Below are 21,774 nucleotides of genomic sequence, written 5' to 3' on the forward strand. Positions count from 1 at the left end.
GGGCTGGATTCAAACCCACCACCTTAGGTGTATGTGGCTGGCGTCCTAGCCATTTGAGCCACAAGCACCAAGCCAATGTATTCTTTCTTAATGAAGACATTTTTATCTCTAGCAAAGAAATGGATGTTACAATATTTTGTAGAACATGACTCATTTCCATAAATAAATCTGTTTTGTATAAATTGATGAAAAACTATGAGGTTCTAAGAAACTTTTGCCACCACTTGGCTATAAGAAGAGAGTATGATCCAACTGTTCTTCATTTTCATCTGTTGGCTTTTCAGTCTCAGCCTGCCCTCCAGTGGGGTGTTCTCGAGTAGTAGAGTGTCCCCCAGGGTGCTGAAGTGTCTCTCAGGGTAATAGTGTCTCCCAGGGTGGTAGAGTGTTCCCTCGGTGGTGGAGTGCCTCTCAGGGTGGTGGAGTGTCCCCTAGGGTGGTGGATCATCCCCCAGGGTAGTGGAGTGACCCCCAGGGTGGTGGAGTGTCCCCCAGGGTGGTGGAGTGTCCCCCAGGGTAGTGGAGTGACCCCCAGGGTGGTGGAGTGCCCCCCAGGGTGGTGGAATGTTCCCAGGGTAGTGGAGTGTCCCCCAGGATGGTGGAGTGCCCCCCAGGGTGGTGGAGTGTCCCCCAGGGTAGTGGAGTGTCCTCCCAGGGGGTGGAGTGTCTCTCAGGGTGGTGGAGTGTCTCTCATGGTGGTGAAGTGTCCCCTAGGGTGGTGGAGTGTCCCCTAGGGTGGTAGAGTGTCCCCCACGATGGTGGAGTGTCCCTCAGGGTAGTGGGGTATCTCCCATAGTGGTGGAGTGTCCCCCAGGGTAGTGGCATGTCCCCTCAATGGCAGAGTATCTCCCCGGGTGGTGGAGTGTCCCCCTTTCCTTTCTCCTCTGTATGTGTCATTTCCAGGGAACCTTATTCAAGTCTGTGCCTCAAACACCAGACTTAAGGCATCTCCCACACATGCATCTCTAGCCTAAGTCCCAGACCCCACGTACGCAAACACCTTCCTTGAATGTCCCACAACTATCTCGCACTCACACCTGTCTAAAATGAAATGCGTCATCCCTCTCTCGGCCTGGCCTGCCTACCTCCCTCCCCTGATTACCCAAGTTAGAAACCTCAAGGCTCCTCCCAGCTTGTATTTGTCCCCCCAAAGGGAGGGCCCAAGTCCAGTCTAATGCAACCTGACAAAGCTCTCAACGTTGCCTTTGTGGCCCTTCAAGATCCTCCTTGTTGCTCAGCTAGACTGGATAGCTGGCTGACTGAGACCTTTGCTCCTGCCAAGACTCCACACATCTGAAGCCTCTAGGGCTTACATTTGCAGGATGTGGCAAGCGCTTACTTAATCAAAGTCAGAGGGTTTGTTTTGGAACATGACAGAGTCTGGAGAGGAAGGCAGGGGCTTCACAGGACACTTTAAAGTGCTTGAGTTACTTTCTTAACTTAGAATTATTTTTATCTATAAAATACCAAGACAATTCTGCTTAATATTCAGAAGAAGCACTACAGGGGCTGAAGGAGCACCCCCAGCATAAGTTCCAGGAAGGTCTTGGCTAACAGTACCATCAAGATCAGCTTCCAGTGTTTTGTGAATTTTTTTTGAGACAGAGGCTTGCTGTTGCCCTGGGTAGAATGCACTGGTGTCATCATTGCTCACAGTAACGTTAAGCTTCTGGGCTCAATCCATCCTCCCTCCTCAGCCTCCCGGTTAGTTGGGTCTATCTGCCACCACACCTGCCCACTTTTTCTGTTTTAGTAGAGATAGAGTCTTGCTCTAGCTAAGGCTGGAGTTTTAAGTTTCTAAGGTGATGGTTTTAAGTGGGAAACCACTCAAAGGGAATATGCTGGTGTAAAAGTGTCTTGTGTATGGAACTCGTATGCCCCCCTGTATGACCCAACACTGTGGTGCCTATAGCCTGCACACACAGTCCTCCCTGTAGAATGGCACTTCTCTGCACGTGGGCAGATGTGACCCAAGAGCCTGAGCACGGAGCAGGAAGAGGCTGTCCTGTCACTCTGAAGGGGAAAAGCAAGAGAACGCAGCTGCACTTGTACCACATGTGCCTGACACCGGTAGCATGCATCTCTGGGCTAGCTTACTGTCATTAATCCTGCCTATGAGGTGGCCATTATTTGCCCATTTCACAGATGAGGAAATGGAAGCCAGGGTGGTGGGAGGGCACAGGCGGCAGTGATGAGGCCAGGTGTGGGTCTGGTGACTGCAGGACCCATATTCTTCCTATTAGACTGTGCTACCTCTTGCCTTCTCGATTTTGTTTTTACTTGTTCATGCCTCTGTAGGAAAAAGAAGCCTGCCTCAGTCCTTTATTTCAGGGATGGAGAAGAAATAAGTCTGGAGAGCAAAAGGATCCTAGGCCAGTCCTCTGCTCTCAGCAGCCAAGCTCACAAAGCAGGTGTGGACCTGGCCACCCCTGCAGGTCCCCAGCCTGCACACCTATGCCTGCAACAATGTGTCAGGGAGCAAAGGTGGCTGTTCTGCAGGCTGGCCTACATCAGGATGCCACGTTGTTCCTGTGGGGCTCCAGTCCCCTGACCACCAGAGTCAACTGGGGACAAATGTGAGCCACAAAGCACCAAAAAAGGTGCAGGGTTTGGAGACAGGGCTTGGGGGACAGAGCTAGGCTCAGATGCTCTCCAGCTCCTCAACCAAGGGCAGGGCTTTGGAGTTTTTGTGCCTCATTTTCTCAACAGTGTAAAACAGGGGTTCTCAAACTTTTTAAACAGGAGGCCAGTTCACTGTCCCTTGGACCATTGGAGGGCCGGACTGTGGGCCCCGGGACAAGTCGGCTGCTAAGCAGGACAGGCAGTGGTGGCAAAAACACCCAGTGGGCTGGATAAATGTCCTAGATGACTGCAGATAAATGTCCAGATGATGGCAGGACCCATATACTTCCTACCTCTTGTGCTACCTCTTGCCTTCTTGATTTTGTTTCTACACATGCAGCTCGTGGGCCGTAGTTTGAGGATGCCTGGTGTAACATGTTGATTCCTACTTTACTGGATTGTTATGAAGATTAAACACAACAACATGGCCTAGTGCCTGCAGCACGGTGGTTACGGCACCAGCCACATACACTAAGGGTGCTGGGTTCAAGCCCGGCCCAGGCCAGCTAAACAATGACAACTGCAACAACAACAATAAAACAGCTGGGCACTGAGGTGGACACCTGTAGTTGCAGCTACTTGGGAGGCTGAGACAAGAGAATTGCTTAAGACCAAGAGTTTGAGGTTGCTATAAGCTGTGACACCATGGCACTCTACTGAGGGTGACATAGTGAGACTCTGTCTCAAAAAAACCCCAGAATAAACAAACAAAAAAACCAGGCTCAGCGCCTGTGGCTCAAGCGGCTAAGGCGCCAGACACATACACCTGAGCTGGCGGGTTCGAATCCAGCCTGGCCCCGCCAAACAACAATGACAGCTGCAACCAAAAAAATAGCCGGGCATTGTGGTGGGTGCCTGTGGTCCCAGCTACTTGGGAGGCGAAGGCAGGGGACTCGCTTAAGTCCAGGAGTTGGAGGTTGCTGTGAGCTGTGATGCCGTAGCACTCTACCCAGGGCAACAGCTTGAGGCTCTGTCTCAAAAACAAAGAAACAAAAACACCCCCCCAAAACCCCACCACAACATACAGAAAAGGCTTGGCATACAGAGGACATTCTCAAGTATAAGCAGTAATGCTGATGCTGACACAAGAGTCTACTAGTAGTTACTACTGCTGCTCCTGCTTTGCCACTGAAACCAGCCTTAAATGTCTATACATGGCTCATCAAAGTCATTTATCCATTCAGCCGGTAACCCCAAGCCTGATCTAAGCTCATGGAACATGGCAGTGAAAGCAACATAAGATTCTGCTCTAAGGCCAGGTGTGGTGGCTCACGCCTGCAATCCCAGAACTATGGGGGGCCCAGGCAGGAAGACCAGATGAACTCAAGAGTTCTAGACCAGGCTGAGCAACACAGCAAGACTCTCTCTCTACTAAAAATAGAAAAACTAGCCAGGTATGGTGAGCATGCCTATAGTCCCACCTATTCAGGAGGCTAAAGCAGGAGGACGGCTTGAGCCTAGGAGTTTGAGGCTGCTGTGGGCTATGGTTGACACCACTGCACTCTAGCTGAGGCAACTGAGTGAGACTCTGTCTCAAAAAAATTAATTAAAAAAAAAAAAAGACGCAGCTCTCATGGAGCTTGTGCGCTAGTGGAGGGGTGAGGGAATAAAGTCAGGTAATGGTACAGAACGGCGGGGAGTGACGTCAGGTGGGCTGGCCAGAAAAGTTTCACTAAGGATGTAACATCTGATACCTGTAAGACAGGACAGTAGGGAGAGTGACCAGCACCACACACACTTCCATGTGAGGGGCTCAGGGCTGGGAAGAGTCACGGCTCATGCTCCACTGCTCGTCCTCTGGAAGGCTGGAAACGCAGCTCTGCCACTGATCAGGGGCTATGGGCAAGACCTGTCCTTGTTTTCTTGCCAATGTTAAAAGGAGACAGGATCTAGCTCTACCCTGAGCTAAAACAGAAAAAAAAGAAAAAAGAAAGAAAGAAAAAAGGAGATGGGGATGCCCTAGCACTTCCTGGTGCAATTACTAAGAACGCATGGCGAAAACCAGCACTGAAGGTCTGCTAGCTGCAAACTACTGCGCACGTGGGAATGCTGCACACACAGGCACAGCTCTGGGAAGCAGGCCACGTGAGGGGCGCTCCCACTCGGTGGGTGGAGGCCAGTGATCCATCAGGGCTGCTCCGGGAAGCCTCTGCCCCAGCACCAGGTGTACTGGCTCCATGCACACCCACTTCCAGATGGGCAGCACAGACTGCTGACACAGTCGGCAGGAGCCCTTGAGCTTTCTTTTGAAACCACCCGGAGATGACAAACTGGAGCAGGTAACGAACGGAAAGGTACTGTATTAGTAAAGAGGTTACTCTTTTCATTTTGCAGTCTCGACTTGCTCTTTCTTCACATTACCATAACACTAGGAATTCCAACAATTAAAAAGCACCATAGTGGCGATTATAAAAGATCCATTTAGTTTAGGAGACTATTGTACTGCTGCCAAAAAGACAAACTATTATTAGTAAAATTATTCCATGGCAATTCCTTTTTCAAATATGCAACCTCAAATTTCAAACACAAAAAAAGCACACTATGAATTAGAAAATCAAGTGGGAAAGTGTATATAAGATTTATAATTTTCATTTATACATTTATAATTTCAAATACTCAGTGTAAAAATCAGGGCAAGGGCATTTAGGATGACCTTCTCTTCAGTAAAATAATCCTACAAAAACCAGTTAAAAATAAATGATCAGACAGAGAATAGCATTACCATTTGTATTTCTTCTGGGGATAATTCATCTTCACCTTTGCCATCTCCCCAGGTTCCCAACTCAGGTTGTGCTTCAGCCGAATTCTTTTCTGTTTAAAAAATATTGAGACAGAAGGCCAAATATTCATTTTAGAATAGATTGGTTAGGATGCAGGGACACTACAATCACCAGAAGGACAGAAGCTCACAGCTTTGTCTGCATCTGATTACCTGCTGGCTAATATTCAGGCATGGCAGGTGTGATTCTGCCACCACACATAAGCCGGCCACTGCATGTGCACAGGTGCATGTGTGTGATGAGGAGGAGGACAGAGGTACAGTTTCAACGTTAAACTCATGTCAGCAACGGCTGCAAACTGCATGCACGTTCTTTAGAACCAGTTTTAAAGTGCTTTACTTTAAGACACATATGCTTACACTCTTTCCTCTACTTTATTATTTTTTTTTTTTGGTAGAGACAGAGTCTCACTTTATTGCCTAGGTAGAGTGCCGTGGCATCACATAGCTCACAGCACCCTCCAACTCCTGGGCTTAGGTGATTCTCTTGCCTCAGCTTCCTGAGGAACTGGGACTACAGGCACCCGCCACAATGCTATTTTTTTGCTGCAGTTTGGCTGGGGCCAGGTTTGAACCCTCCACCCTTGGTATGTGGGGCTGGCGCCCTATCCACTGAGCCATAGGTGCCGCCCAACTCTTTCCTCTACTTTTAAAGGTTGCAAAAACATATAAATATTCTCATTGTTGGGTGGCGCCTGTGGCTCAAAGGAGTAGGGCGCCACTCCCATATACTGGAGGTGGCGGGTTCAAACCCACCCCGGCCAAAAAAGAAAAGCCTGCAAAATATTCTCATTGTAAAAATAAATGAATAAATACATAAAAAATATACATATATACAAATAAAAATACAGCAAGTGATATACCACTCCCCAATCTATTACTCTTCCAGAAGTTACCTGCTCTGATGTACCTTCATAAACTTTACGAGTATATTCACATACAATACACAGCCCCTGCTCACCCCAATACCCAGAAATAACACAGTTTTGTGTGTATAGTCAATGGTAACATATGATTTATCAACATATCTTGGAGGTCAGTCCATATAGATCTACCTCATTCTTTAAAATTGCTGCCTGATATTCTAATGTAAAGGTTCACTGTCTTTTATTGTTGGGTAATACTGTTATGTATTCTTGGGAGCAAAGACAACAGACACTGTCACAGGAACAGATCTGTTTTGCTCCTAATGCCCCTAGGCCAATCTGGGAGAACATATTCAACCATCCTAGAGTCTAGTTATTGGACATACAAGGTACCTAAAGAGTTTGGGATGGACATATAGACACTAATGTTTGTTGAGGGATTTTTATGGTGCTAGGCTTTGAAGATAAAACTATTCTTTCTGTAACCATAACTCCACGGATAATCCTTCTGTTACTTCAGGATTTTTCTCTAGTTTGTGCATGCTGGACAACTTCTCTGGGACAGAGCCCTCAGCGTGGAGCTGCTCAGGGGATGTGTATGGATATTTTAATATAGAGAACTTTTTTTTTTTTTTAAGACAGAGTCTCAAGCTATTGCCCTGGGTAGAGTGCTGTGGCATCCTAGCTCACAACAACCTCTGACTCTTGGGCTCAAGTGATCCTCTTGCCTCACTTTTTCTATTTTTAGTAGTGATGGGGTCTCACTCTTGCTCTGGCTGGTGTCCAGCTCAAGCCATCCACCTGCCTTGGCTTCCCAGAGTTCTGGGATTATAGACATGAGCCACTGCGCCCAGCCCAGAGAACTTTTTGAGAATGATCAGATAAAACATGATAGACCCTCCATGAAGAACATCAACACCATGAGCTCCCAGAAAGGACTGCTGTCACCTAGGACATGGGAGAGAGATCTGCACTGCTCATAAAAGAAGTGGAGTGGGAACAGAGGGGAGAGGGATGGCAGGGATCCATCCAGGGTCACCCTGTGTCTGCCTGCGTTAGCCATTGTCTCTGGGCTTAGCAGTAAGTTGCAGGGCACTCAAGGGTAAACACGGATTCTTTTCCCTTTCTTCCTTAACCTCAGTAAATTTCCCATTGTTGCTCTTAGCCCCATGAGAAGGGGATAAGTCTAGGGTTTTTTAATAGGAGAAAAAAGCATAATGATAACAATAATCTAATTACTTTTATTTTGAGACACAGTCTCACTTTGTCTTCCTTGGTAGAGTGCTGTGGCATCATAACTCACAACAACCTCGAACTCTTGGGCTCAAGTGATCCCCTTGCTTCAGTTTTTCATTTTTAGTAGAGACAGGGTCTTACTCTTGCTCAGGTTGGTCTTTAACTCATGAGTTCAAGTGATTCACCTGCCTCGGCCTTCCAGAGTGCTGGGATGACAGGTGTGTGCCATTGTGCCCAGCGGTAACAATAATTTAAAGAAAGCAGATCAAGCAAAAAGTCAATGGCTATTATTGGAAAGCAGCCATGCTTACCACCATGCCTCCAATGCTGCTCCCAGGTATGGTTATTATTGGTAATATGTCTTTACACACACACATACCCACACACACACAAATAAATAAATAAAAATGTGTCACTTTTTTAAAAGTGCAGGCTTTTGAAAAAGGGAGGCGGCTAGAAAAAGATGTTGTAGGCTTGGTGCCTGTAGCTCAGTGAGTAGGGCGCCAGCCACATACACCAAAGGTGGAGGGTTACAGTCCAGCCTGGGCCTGCTAAATAATAATGACAACTGAAACCAAAGGAAAGCTGGGTATTGTGACGGGCACCTGTAGTTGGGAGGCTGAGGCAAGAGAATCGCTTAAGCCCAAGAGTTGGAGGTTGCTGTGACATGTGACACCATGGCACTCTACTGAGGGTGACAAGGTGAGACTGTCTCAAAAGAAAAGAAAAGAAAAGAAAAAGATGTTATAAAAGAGTGGCTGAAAGCATCTTCTGAAACTGATAGGGTGTTTTTCTGAGATGTTCTTTAGGCAGGAGCATTTGTATTTTCATTCACCCACCACTGGCCCCAAGAGTTCCCTCTCTGACCTGTTCTCACTGTGGTCCCAATACAAGTGTTTCCTGTTGTAGATTTTACCAAAACACCAAAACCAGAGACATAGCAACCTTATTTATACCCAAACCAAGCACAGATTAACTCTGAGCTAGACAAGAAAGTTGTTAGCAGAACTTACACTCTCACATGCAGGTCATGAAGCCTTCTTGACCTGCTGCTCTAAGAACCAGCTAGAAGCCCAGTGCTCACCACTCCAGACTGTCAGTGCCCTGGTGCCACAACAGCTAAGTGCAGACTCCTTAGTCTGGCATTTAAGGACTTCAAAGCGCTGGCTCCAGCCTGCCTTTCCCAACCTTCTCCTCTCCTCCCCTTTCCTGTGTGTCTTGCCCCCAGTGTTCTCGTCACTGACTCTATCTAATCCCCTTACGTCCTGCCCCTGGGCACGCCACCTCTGGGCACGTATTTGTGCTGCTCCCCACCTAAGGCAGACTCCTCAGTGCCGCGTCCCTTGGAGGCTCCCTGACACTGCCTGAACTCTGTTCTTTCACCTCGGCCCTCCCCCATTAGGGCACTACTTACTTTCTCCCAGGGGCTGGCATCTTACTCTTCCTGGCAACTGTGAGCTCCCTAAGGGCAGGACCCAGGGGCCACTTGAGAAGAGAGGTGGTAAGTACACAAACTCCAAACCCTTCCTAATGCTAGGGGAGGTCGGTGTTAGGAAACAAACTGCAAATGGGTATGAGGAGATCTCATCCTGGCTGGGCAGGGTGCTGAAGGCAAAGGCCTAAACATCAGATATGGACAGAAGGTCAGCTGTGACCACCAAGGTGCTTAGAACTGCTGACTAAATGAAAAAATAATAAAAGCAGTGCCTTTTAAAAATAGGAGTGTTGACAGGTAAGATGCTGTCCTCTGCTGGAAAATAAATCACCTTGTCCTATACCAAAATATATTTTGTCTAAGATACATTGCAAGTTTCAGAAGAAAAATGAAAAAACTGAAAAGCAGACCAGGTGCTTGAGCAAGAGTGAGACCCCATCTCTATCAAAAATAGAAAAATTAGCTGGGTGACGTGGTAGGTACCTATAATCTCAGCTACATGGGAGGATGAAGCAGGAGGATCATTTGAGCCCAGAAGTATGAGGCTGCTGAGCTAGGCTGACATATGGCACTATGGCACTCTAGCCTGGTGACAAGAGTGAAATGCCTTCTCAAAAAAAAAAAAAAAAAAAACCCACACAAAAATGAACAAAAGTAAAGGTTAAAAAAATTATTAACTGTAGATGAACTTAGTGGGATGTCCATTATCAGAAAGAAATCATCTTCCAACTGGCACAAAGGCAAGGGCAGACACACGGCCCTTTAAACCTATGTACCTGCCAACATCAAGGCTGGAAGGGAGTGAGAGGGTCAAAGGCCCTAGAGAGCAGGAAGTGCATGGGAGTCAGGGAGGCCTCTCCCAGGGCTGGCCCTGGGCCTGCTCCTCTGTCCCCACACCTTTTCTTTGTGGAGACACCCAGGACCAGGGCTCTCAGTCGCTCATTTCTAGCCCTGAGCTCTTCTGGTTCACTCCAACACTGACTCACTGTTTCCACCTGAAGATGGAGATGCCCTGACGTGTCGGTCAGCATTGCAATTCCATTCCTTGGCCACTCCTCCCAGCTCGCTGCCAACCTCAGCCCACCATCCTTGGCTCAGGCAGCAATCCACTTTCTACCAGCTGCCCCAGCCCCAACCCTACAGTTGCTCTTGCTTGCTCTCTGTCCCCTACTTCTCACAGCCTCTTGCCAGCTCATCCCAGGATCCAAAGCACAAGTGCACACCTCTCTCCACCTCTGTCTGGCCCTGTCCGTCCCCTCACTGCAGATACCATTTTCCCACACCTGGGCCGCCGCAGGTGGCCTGATCTGTGTAGCTGCCTCTACTCCTGTGCCTCACAGCAGACATGAGGGGGTTAGAATGGGAACCAGACCAAGTCTCTCCCCAGTTTAAAACGTTCTGGGGATTTTTACTGCACCTAGAGTCAAAGTCAAACACTGTGCCAGGGGCTGGGCCAGGTCTCTGCTGCCTCCGGTCTTTCCTCAACCTGCCTTGCCTATGCCCAGCCCCAACCCTTCCTCCTGTGTGTGTGCACAGCATCCATGTGCATGTACAACTGCTCAGATACACCGAGCTCACTGCCTGGGGAGCTGTCTGATTTCTCACATCTCTGCAGAGGTGGCATCATCTGCCTTGTCATTCAAGCCACCCCACTGGGTGTAAAGTGGCATCCTATGTGGTTGTGATTTCTGTCTCCCTGATTACTAATCATGCTGAACATCTCTTCATATACTTAATTAAGTCCTTGTCCATTTGTCAATTGGTTTTTTATTATCGAGTTATATGTTTTTTCTATCTCTGGATACAAAGATGTTCTCTCATTCTGTGGATTGTCTTTTCACTTTCTTTTTTGACACAGTCTCACTTTGTGGCCTAGCTAGGATGTGGTGGTGTCATAGCTCACAGCAACCTCTAAAACTGTTGGGCTTAAGTGATCTTCTTGCCTCAGCCTCGCAGAGTGCTAAGACTACAGGTGTGAGTCTCACCCACCTTGGCCTCGTCTCACTTTATTCTTTTTTTTTTGAGACAGAGTCTCACTATGTCATCCTAGGTAGAGTGCTATAGTATCACAGCTCACAGCAACCTCAAACTCTTGGGTTCAAAATATTCTCTTGCCTCAGTCTCCCAAATAGTGGGACTGTATAAAGATGCCTGCCACAATGCCTGGCTAATTTTTTTGTGTAGTTGTCATTGTTCTTTTGCAGGCCCGGGCCGGCTTCAAACCCACCAGCCCTGGTGTATGTGGCCGGCGCCCCACTCACTGAGATATGGGCACTGAGCCTCTTTTCACTTTCTTGATGATTAGCCCAATGACTATCATTTATTCTTCCCACATCCCTAAAGGTAGGTATCATCATTCTCATTTTTATTTTATTTATTTTTATTATTGCTATTTTTAATTTCAAATTAATATGAGGGTACAAATTTTTAGGTTATAATGTTTTCACTTCCAAGGTAAAGTTCAAGTTGTAGTTGAGCCCTTTATCCAGGAGCATGCTGAATACCCTCATATTGTGCACCTTAGCTGAGATCCTACCAATTGCCCTCCCTCCTAACACCAAGCGCTCTCTCCCTTCCCCCTCCCCCCCTTGCTAGACTATATTTATATTTTATCATTCATGTAGGTGTATAATTATTTATATAGTGGTTTCATATTAGTATTGAGTACACTGGATATTCTTTTTCCATCCTTGAGATACTTTACTTAGAAGAAAGTGTTGTTTCACCTCCATTCAGGTAAACACAAAAGATATAAAGTTTCCACCTTTTCTTATGGCTGAATAGTACTCCATAGTATACATATACTGTAATTTGTTAATCCATTTATGGGCTGATGGGCACTTAGGCTGCTTCCACGTCTTGGCAATTATGAATTGAGCTGCAATAAACATTCTGGTACAAATGTCTTTGCGGTAAAATGATTTCTGTTTTTCTGCGTAGATACCTAGTAATAGAATTGTGGGATCAAATGGAAGGTCAACTTTTAGTTCTTTGAGGATTCTCCATTCTTTCTATTAAGGTTGTATTAGTTTGCTGTTCCACCAGCAGTGCAAAAGCGTTCCCTTCTCTCCACATTCACGCCAGCATCTGCAGCTCTGGGACTTTGTGATGTGGGTTAATCTCACTGGTGATATCTCAGGGTGGTTTTGATTTGTATTTCTCTGATGAATAGGGATGATGAGCATTTTTTCATGTGTTTGTTAGCCACTCACTGTCATCTTCAGAGAAGTTTCTGGTCAAGTCTCTTGTCCACAAAGCAAGGGGGTTCTTTGCTTTGTTCTTGTTCATTAATTTGAGTTCTCTGTAGATTCTACGTATCAGACTTTTGTCAGAGTCATAACATGCAAATACCTTCTACCATTCTGAAGGCTGTCTGTCTGCTTTGGTTGTGGTGCCCTTAGCTGTGCAGAAGCTTTCTGGCTTGCTCAGGTCCCTTTATTTATTTTTGGTGATGCTATATCCCCATTTTTAAAATGGGAAACTGGTGCTCAGAAATGCCAGGAAGAGTTGGAGGTGGGCTCCTGATGGCTTTTGAAGAAGTGCTCTTCCGTCTACCACCCGCCTCCTTCCCTCTACCCACTCCTCCTGGAGTGCTCTCCCTCAATACTGGGCAGGCTGCTTTAGTCAGGGGAGAACCCTATGACTATAAAGTATTCAAATACTGACTGAAGACAAAAATACACAGCATTCTTTCACTCTGACCACCACTTGTTTTCCACCATCGAGAGGCTATAGGTTTCTCTAACATTAGGCAACGCTTCCACAACAACAAAAAGCAATCAGTGTCACTAATACAGGCTCTTCATTCATTTTTTCCCAACAAATATTTACTAAGTGCCTCCTATGTACCAGGAACTGTTCTGGATACCAGTGTTATAATAGTAAACAAAATACAGAAATTCTTGTCTTTCCCTTCAATGTTTATAGTGGAGACAGAAAATAAAAAATACAAATGAGCAAAACATGTAGAAGGTTTGTGACAAGTACTAGGGAGAAAGAGGAAGCAGGGAGACATCAGGAGGGCTCTGCCCTTCTTTCCATCCACCCTTGTTTGTTGGGGGACCTCCGCCTATCTCAAGGGATCAGAGTTATCTACAGACCTGTCCCCTGACCTCTAAACTTGTAAATCCAACTCCCTGCTCAGCCTCTCTGCCAGGCACCTCAACATTCACAAGCCCTGCACTGGGCTCCAGACCCACACTCCCTCCCCAGCCTTCCCCTGTAGCCCCCCACACCTCCTTCTCCCACAGACACAGCAGCCCCCTGACTCCTCTCCTCATACCCCCAGTCTCTGCACCTCCTTCTCCCACAGACACAGCAGCCCCCTGACTCCTCTCCTCATGACCCCACAGCCTCCCGCATCCCCTTCTTCCACAGACATAGCAGCGCCCCAACTCTTCTCCTCATCCCCCACGGCCTCCTGCATCTCCTCCCACTGACACAGCAGCCCCCCCAACCCCCAACTCCTTTCCTCATGCCCCACTCAGGAAGCAAATTCTGCAGTCTGCTTTCAAAGACATCCAGAATCCTACCACTTCCCACCCCTCACCTACCATGCATGGTGGAGTCTACCACTACCTTGAGTTTAGGTGACCCTATTTCTCTCCATGATCTCCTAGCAATCTATCTCAACAGAACAACCTGGGGGATCCAGGTGTGACAGTGCTCTGTGCACACCTGCCTGTGGCTGCCCATCTCACACAGTAAAATTCAGAGCCCTCCTGTGGCCTAGCGGGTCCCCAGGACCTCATGCTTGGTGCCTTCCTGTGGCCATCTGCTCACCCTGCGGCAACCTCTGTACTGCTTGTTCCTTCTGTCTACAACACTCTTCCCCAGGGGCCACATGGCTCACACCCTCACTCCCCTCAGGTCTTCACTGAAATATCTAGGTTACCAACCTTGGTGATAGGCCAAAGCTCTCACATTATAAGACTCTTTCATAATTGCATAACTGCTCCTAACTGTGTGTCCGCAGCATAACTACTCAGCCACATGTATAATCGTTACTATATCTCCCCAGAGGACTGCGAGCAGAGGCTCCCATTTCCTGCTCACCGCTGAATCCTCAGCACCTAGCACAGTGCCTGGCACTGTGGGATTCACTGTGGGTGTGGGGCCCATCAAGAGCAGACCAGCTCAGGTATCTTCATAGGCAACTGACCTTCAGCTGGACCCCAAGAATCTATACCAGCTTCTCCTCACTCTCATCAACCCTAATAACACTGCTTGAATAAGTGAATGGATGGACGTGTATGCTGTGCCTGGCATAAGTGAATTTAGTAATAATAGCCTGAAGTACTATCTTGAGAAATGGTGCCCATGATTTTATGAGTAATTCTGGGGTGTCCCTCGTTGGGCCAGGGGCATAGGAGGCACACAGAGCCCTGGCCTATGGGATTACAGCAGCTGCCGTGGAGGAAGGGGCTCAGGTCCTACAGACAGAATGCCCCATGGGGGGCCCAGTACTGTGCCTTTTTTGCTGTTGGACTTAGACAGGTTATATATCTCCTCAAACCTCTTTCCTCACATACAAAATGCTGATAGTATGACACAGCTCAGAAGACCCAGCACGGACTGCAGCTGTTACTGGGCCCGATGTGCCCAGCACAGGAAGGAACCCATCAACATGACTTCCTTTCAGTCACCACTGAAGCTGTTTTAGACTGTGGAAAAGGCCTCCGGAGTCTCTCAGGCTTGGAAAGTCAGGCTTCCGTCATGCAGACACACACACAAATCCTGGGTCCACTACTTACGAGTTTTTACTTTGGAAAAGGTGTCCAGCTTCTCGAGCCCTTCAGATGACTTCTCTAAAAAACTCCACCAAGTCCACTTGCAGAGCTGCTCTAAGGATGATCACATAGGCCAGGCATCCCTCATCTGAGAATCCAAAGTGTGAAATGCTTCCAAATCTTCTGGGTGTTAACATGATGCTCAAAGCAAATGCTGACCGGAGCATTTCGGATTTTGAATTTTTGAATTAGGGATGCTCAACTAGTAAGTATAATGCAAATACTCCAAAATCTGAAATCTGAAACACTTTTGGTCCCAAGCGTTTGGATAAGGGACACTCAGCCTGTGATGTGTGTGCCATAATCAGGATGTGCCAGGCATTTGGAAGCTACGAATAAGAATGGCCGCCAGCCCACAGAAGGGAATGCTGAGGAAGACTCAGGCCTCTCCTGGCTCAGCTGTCACCCCGAGATTCAGGCAGAGCAGCCCCTACCCACAGCTCCTCATAGAGACACAGCAGATAAGCAGGCATCCTATCTGGGGGTGGTCTGGCTGGATGAACAGACCAAGGACACTGGTGACGCATCATGAATGTTCCCCTGCACGTGCAGACTATATGAAGACCACTGCGTGGTTCCTTAGCGTCCACTGTGTGTCAGAAACTGCTCTAAGTCACGGGTCGTCTAGTATCCATGGTGATAGGAAGCACATGAACCCAGACTTGCATTTTGTCCCACTGGCTTTACTGGCTGTGGAAGGCCACTGAGATCACACACTACACCCTGAGGCAGGCGTGTCGGCACCACAGAGAAGCAGTGTGATGGTCCAGGTCAATGCTGCTGGCGAGGGCTCCTTGAGCAAGGAGCCTCAGTATTTCCTTCTGAGTCTCTGGCTCCAGCCCACCTCCACCCATGCATAGTGTAGCAGGCCCTTTCCCAGGACCCTGCCAGTCCCCAGATGACTAGGGGGACCCTCTCACCCTGCCTCTGTAGCAGCCATTAAGCTCTGTGACAGAAAAAAAGTTGCCACCTCTCTACGCTTCCTTTGCTTCATGCAAATAGAAACACCCCAACACGTCTGGGGCTGTGCTCCTTCTCCTCTGTGTTGTATTCCTGCAAACATGTCATAAGGAAGAAACGTAGGGAAATATTTTGACTTTGAATTCGTACCTGGATATTCTTCAGTGGTAGGTTTTTCTTCAGAATCTTTTACAGGACCTTGTGAAACTTTCTCAGAAGATATGGATTCTCTTGTCTTTGTATTAGGTTCTGGTTCCAGTTTAGATCTAAAAAGGAATAATCAGCAGTCATCTACTTTACTTCCATAACAGGATGTCTTTTTGACAACAGAAAGGAATTACATGTGACCCTGACTATTTGTTGTGTCCCTCTGGACACATTTCCTTCAAGGTACTTACAAGGCATTGGCACTGCTGCCTGTAGGGTAGGAACTGTGCACACCTCGGTCTCTGCATTCCCAGCCACAGCTCGGCAACCAAAATACAGGGGGTGGGTGCAGTCAGCATGTGCTGAATACACCCCTTAGACTAGACACTACACTTAACAAGTGGGCAGTGAAAACTGCCATGTTCAGCAAACCCAGGAAACTTGGATTAAGTGTGTGTACATATATATATGTGTGTGTGTGTATATATATATACATAATGTGTATATTTTTATATATGTAATCTTTCTTCCTTTCTTTTCTTTTTTTAAGACAGAATCTCACTCTGTTGCTATGGGTAGAGTGCTGTAGCATCATAGCTCATAGTGACTTCAAGCTCTTAGGCTCAGTCCCTCTTGCCTTAGCCTCCCAAGTAGCTGGGACTAAAGGCACCCACCACAACACCTGGCTAGCTTTTCGATTTTTGGTAGAGATGGGGTCTCACTCTTGCTCAGGCTGGTCTTGAGGTCCCAAACTCAAGCAATTCACCTGCCCTGGCTTCCTAGAATGCTAAGATTACAGGTGTGAGCCACTGTGCCTGGACTATAAGCTCTTTTCAAAACAAGTGAACTACGAAAGCACACATCCTTACATTACCACTTGAAGGAAACCACCGATTTCAGGGCCAAGGCTGCTGTATTTAGCAGTCCTGTCTCTTTTCCGTGCTGTGGCCTTCTCGTCCACCACAAGGCTGGGCCCAGTCTCATCTACCCACAGAAGCCTTCTCTGACTTTCCTATCCAAGAAAGGTTCCATCCTGTTCCTCTGTGTCTGTTTTCTCCACAATAGTTATCACAATCTGTAATCTCCTCATTAATTTATTGGCTGATTGTCAGCCTCACTCCCCTGGCCAGACCATTCTGTGAGAAAGGTCTTTGGCTTCATGAGCTGTGTTTGTTGCTTAGCCCTAGATCCTAGATTAGTGCCTGGATTCAGTGTTTAATAAATACATGTTCAATGAATGAACGCATTATAAACACCAGTAAATGGCTAATAGAAAAAATTTTCAATATGGAACAAGCCTTGTAACAGCTTTACTAGAATTTACGTAACTATGAAAATTAAAGAGTGCTAAAAACATCTAGGACAAATTCCATATTGTTAGGTAGAATGACTATAATTAACAGAACATTGCGAATACATATTAGATGATATTACTAATGGCAGCTAATAGTTGCTAAGAGCTTAAGTAATGGACTTTTTAAAAGCACCTTATAAGGATAAATTTTCTTAATTCCGAAATATCCCCATGAGGTGAATGCTGGTATTAATAACCTTTCACAGAGGAGGACACTGAGGTATATAGAACTTAGCTCTATTCTTAACATAGTCAGGGAATGGCTGGGTGGGACATGACCTCAGGGAGTCCAGCTCTGGACCCCACACTCTTAATGACTGCTCCATGTAGGGTATGCTCTAATTATCATGTTCTGTGGGAAAGAACTTTTGTGCTCAAATAAGTCTGGGAAAGCTGAGTCAGAGTCAGACAGGCTGCAATAAACATTCTGATACAAGTAACTTTGTTATAATGTGATTTTTGGTCTTCTGGATATATACCTAATAAAGGAATTGCAGAATCAAATGGCAGGTCTATTTTTAGTTCTCTAAGCGTTCGCCAGATGTCTTTCTAAAAGGAACGTATTAGTTTGCATTCCCACCAGCAGTGTAGAAGTGTTTCCTTTTTTCCACATCCACGCCAGCATCTCTGGTTTTGGGATTTTGTGATATGGACTAATCTTACTGGAGTTAGGTGATATCTCAAAGTAGTTTTGATTTGCATTTCTCTGATGATTAAGGATGGTGAGTATTTTTTCATAAATCTATAGGCCATGCACCTGTCTTCTTTAGAGAAATTTCTTTTCAAGTCCCTTGCCCAGCCTGACATAGGATCACTTGATCTTTTCTTGCTAATATGTTTGAGTTCTCTATGAATTCTGGTTATTAAACCTTTGTCAGAGACACAACCTGCAAATATCTTCTCCCATTCTGAGGGCTGTCTGCTTGCTTTACTTCTATCATTTTATAAAAAAAAAACAAAATAAAAAACCGAAGTCAGACAGGCATTTCACTGCGCTAATACATCATGAACTTCCAAAAAAGCGCACCTTTTCTAAATAACCTGACTGTAAAGACTCTCTTCACAGGGTTTTTTTTTGAGAGAAGTGTTCTAAGAAATATTAACAAAAAATTTTCTGAAGTTAACTATAGTATCAATCTTTCTAAGTGTTCTGGTTACTATGGCTGAGTAACAAAACTTAGTGCTATGAGACAATGAGAATCATGCCCAGTGATGTCAATCCTTCAGTGTTTCTGGGGCCAGCAATTTGGGAGCAGCTTGGCTGGGTGGCTCTGGCTCAAGGTTCTTCTTAGGGGGTAGTTAGAAGGCGGAGGGTGGGGGGCTGCAGACATCTGAAGGGTTGACAGGGCTAAAGGATTCCCTTTCAGGAAGGCCACTCCCATGGCTGGCCAGTTGGTACTGGCTGTGGCCTCATTTCCTCTTCATGGGGCTGTATTAGTGTGTTCCTGGCTTGTGGCAGCTGGCTCCCCCTAGAGCAGTGGTTCTTAGCCTTCCTAATGCCAGGATGTATTTTCATCGTTACAAGGGGGTCATGACCCACAGGTTGAGAACCGCTGCCCTAGAGTGAGTGGTTTCAGAGACTAAGGCAGAGCCTTTAAGGCCTTTCATGACCTCGCCTCAGAGTCACACGTCATCATTTCTGCCATATTCTACTGCCCGAGGCAGCTGCAATGGTCTACTTGGGTTCTAAGGGAGGAAGCACAGACCCCACCTCCTCCTCTCAATGGAACAGTGACAACATCACCTTTTAAGAAAAACATGGGGGATGGGACATGTTTTGGGGCAACCACTTCTGGAAAATACAATCTTTTATTCTAAGTATCATAAATAAGTGCAAAGATAAAGATACAAGATATTCAACAGCACTGCTTATAACAACAAAACAACAAAATAACTTCAATATTCACCCCGAAGTGCCTGGTTTACAGTTCAAAGGTATAATAAAAAGAAGACCCCATTTGCAAGAGCCAAAACAAAAGATAACAAACTAATAAAAACTTCAGCAAAAACTATCGGTGAAAAACTGAGAAATATAATTGAATGTATAATGGAATAAAGGAAAGGATATATCATGTTTTTTGATCCAAAAAAAATATTAATTCTGTCTAAGTAAAGATATCACCAGGTTCCCCTCACCCTTAAGTTGGACAATTATGAAATTCATTTGGAGGCAAGCAGGAATGGTCGGAAAAACTGTAAACAAATATTAAACTCTAGTTAATAGTATGCAAGGGGAAGTACACGGTTTGCAATTCACTTTGAAAAGGCTAAAGGGATGTACAGAATGACAGGTGAAAGTAGTAGGTAAATAGTCAAACCCAGGGAGCAGGCATATGAGTGTTCACCATAGAATTCAACTCTGTTATATGTTTGAGAAGGTTTTAAAACAATGTGGCAGAGATAGAGGGTGCTGGAAGAATAGGGAAAACCCTAAAAACAAAATGTGGCGTTAGGGCAGGAAAAGACTGACAGAGCAATGAAGCAATAAAAAATTCAAAAACAGACTCTACTGCATTTAGATAATTAATAAAGACTTAATAAGTGGTACTGAGATAAGCAAGTAGTTAGATGGCAAAAGCATACACATATTTATTTCCTTATACTGTTCACTGAGATAAATTATACCAGACATATGTACATTATAAAAACAATAAACATAAGGCAAAAATACGGGTTAATTCTTCTATAGAACTTGAAAAAACTTCACCATGACTTTATTTCTGGAATTAAAAAAGAAAAAGGACTGATAGATTTGGCTACATAACATTTTTTAAGTTTTGTATAACTTTATTTACAAGGGTGACAAAATAAATGCACTCCAGTAACCAATCAATATATCCTAACATTCCTCTAAATATAAACACAGTTATATTCAGGCTAATTGTAATAAAACAATTTGACTAAGAGGGCCTCTTTACACTGAATATCATGAAATACAAGAGTAGGAAATATTTATTATTCACCTCAGTTAAAATACTTTGCTTCCTAATTCTGTTCTAATTAAATACAAATCTTTTATTACAGAAAAATTTGCATTTATAATTTAATATTTTCCTTCTGAAAAAGAAGACTTATTGTTTCCATAGCATCTTTGTGATACTGAGTCTTCTCATCCATCAATATGGTATATACTTCCAAATAGTAGTTTTTTTATGTCTTTTAATAATGTCTTGAAAATTTTTCATAAGAGAATTTTACATTTATTTAGATTTATTACTAGGTAATATTTATTTTCTATAGAACATAAAATCTGTATTTTTCTAATTATCACTTATAGCTAATAACTTCTAGGAATAACATTGAGTTTTATATATGAATCTCACCTCCAGAAAACTTGATGAATTAGTTTATTGTTATTGTTACATAAAAATTTTTTAAATATATTTTTGCATAACAAAATCCCATGGCTGGGGTTTTTCTTTATTAAAAAGAAAAGTTTTTAAATATATTTTTGCATAATAAAAACCCCAGTAGCTCACACTTAATAATCCCAGTACTTTGGGAAGCCACGGTGGGAGGATTGCTTGAGGTCAGGAATTTGAGACCAGCCTGGGCAATACAGGCAAGACCCCATCTCTAAAAAACAAAACAAATAAGCAACCCCTCCCCACCAAAAACCCACCCCACCGTAAGTGATAAGGGATGTTGATAGTGGGGAAGGCTGTGGGGTACATGAAAACTCTTGAGTACTTTCTGCTCAATTTCGCTGTAAACCTAAGACTGCTCTAAAAATATCAAGTTTATTAAAAAGCAGAAAAAAACCTAACCCTCCCAAGCCCCGAAACACCATAAGTGAAGTAAAAAAAAGATTAACAACGCTATGATAAACTAGGCAAGAGAGTTTACACAAATGCAAATGGCTTTACAACATGAAAAGATGCTTCATCTTCCTCATAATGAGATAATGCATATTAAAAGTTAACTGAGACAGGGCAGTACCTGTGGCTCAGTGGATAGGGTGCCGGCCCCATATACTGGGGGTGGTGGGTTCAAACCTGGCCCTGGCCAAACTGCAACAAAAAATAGCTGGGAGTTATGGCTGGGCACCTGTAGTCCCAGCTACTCGGGAGGCTGAGGCAAGAAAATCGCCTAAGCCGAGGACTGTGATGCCACAGTATTCTTACTGAGGGTGACAAAGTGAGACTCTATCTCCAAAAAAAAAAAAAAAATTAACTGAAACATCATTTCTTCACACTTGGGATTAGTAAAAATCCAACCCTATTTGGAAGGTCAGGCTGTGGAGTAGGCACATTCATATACTGATAGTGAGGGTATTAAAATAGTATAATTTCTATGAAAGAGAATTTGGTAACATTTACAAATTTACCTATATAGTTATTCTATAAACCGGCACTCCCATTTCTAGGAAGCTATTCCAAAGATATAGCAATGATTTTAAAAGGTATGTACAAAGTTATTGATTGTAGCAATTTTATAATTCAATTTTAATACAGCAAAAGCCTAAAAACAATCTATATGTCTATCAATGGAAATGGCTGAATCAACTCCACAGTTCCAGGAGCTATAAAAAGGAATGAAAAACAGAATGAATACCTTTCTCTACTGCTATGGAGCAGTCAAACATGGCG

General features: G+C 45.0%; 1 protein-coding gene across 1 annotated transcript in view; it reads right to left on the minus strand.

Annotated features, from left to right (window-relative positions):
• Positions 1-21,774, minus strand: part of STX18 (syntaxin 18) — a 143,953-nt gene that overhangs the window by 11,916 nt on the left and 110,263 nt on the right. Inside the window, exons 6-7 of the mRNA XM_003800188.3 lie at positions 15,835-15,950; positions 5,342-5,430 (exon numbers count right to left, since the gene is read on the minus strand). Coding sequence (XP_003800236.1) covers positions 5,342-5,430; positions 15,835-15,950 — 205 coding nt within the window. The remainder of the gene's footprint in view (positions 1-5,341; positions 5,431-15,834; positions 15,951-21,774) is intronic.

Source organism: Otolemur garnettii, unplaced genomic scaffold (assembly GCF_000181295.1).
Source record: "Otolemur garnettii isolate 467f Iridium unplaced genomic scaffold, OtoGar3 scaffold00171, whole genome shotgun sequence".
In the NCBI taxonomy this organism is placed as follows: Eukaryota; Metazoa; Chordata; class Mammalia; order Primates; family Galagidae; genus Otolemur; species Otolemur garnettii.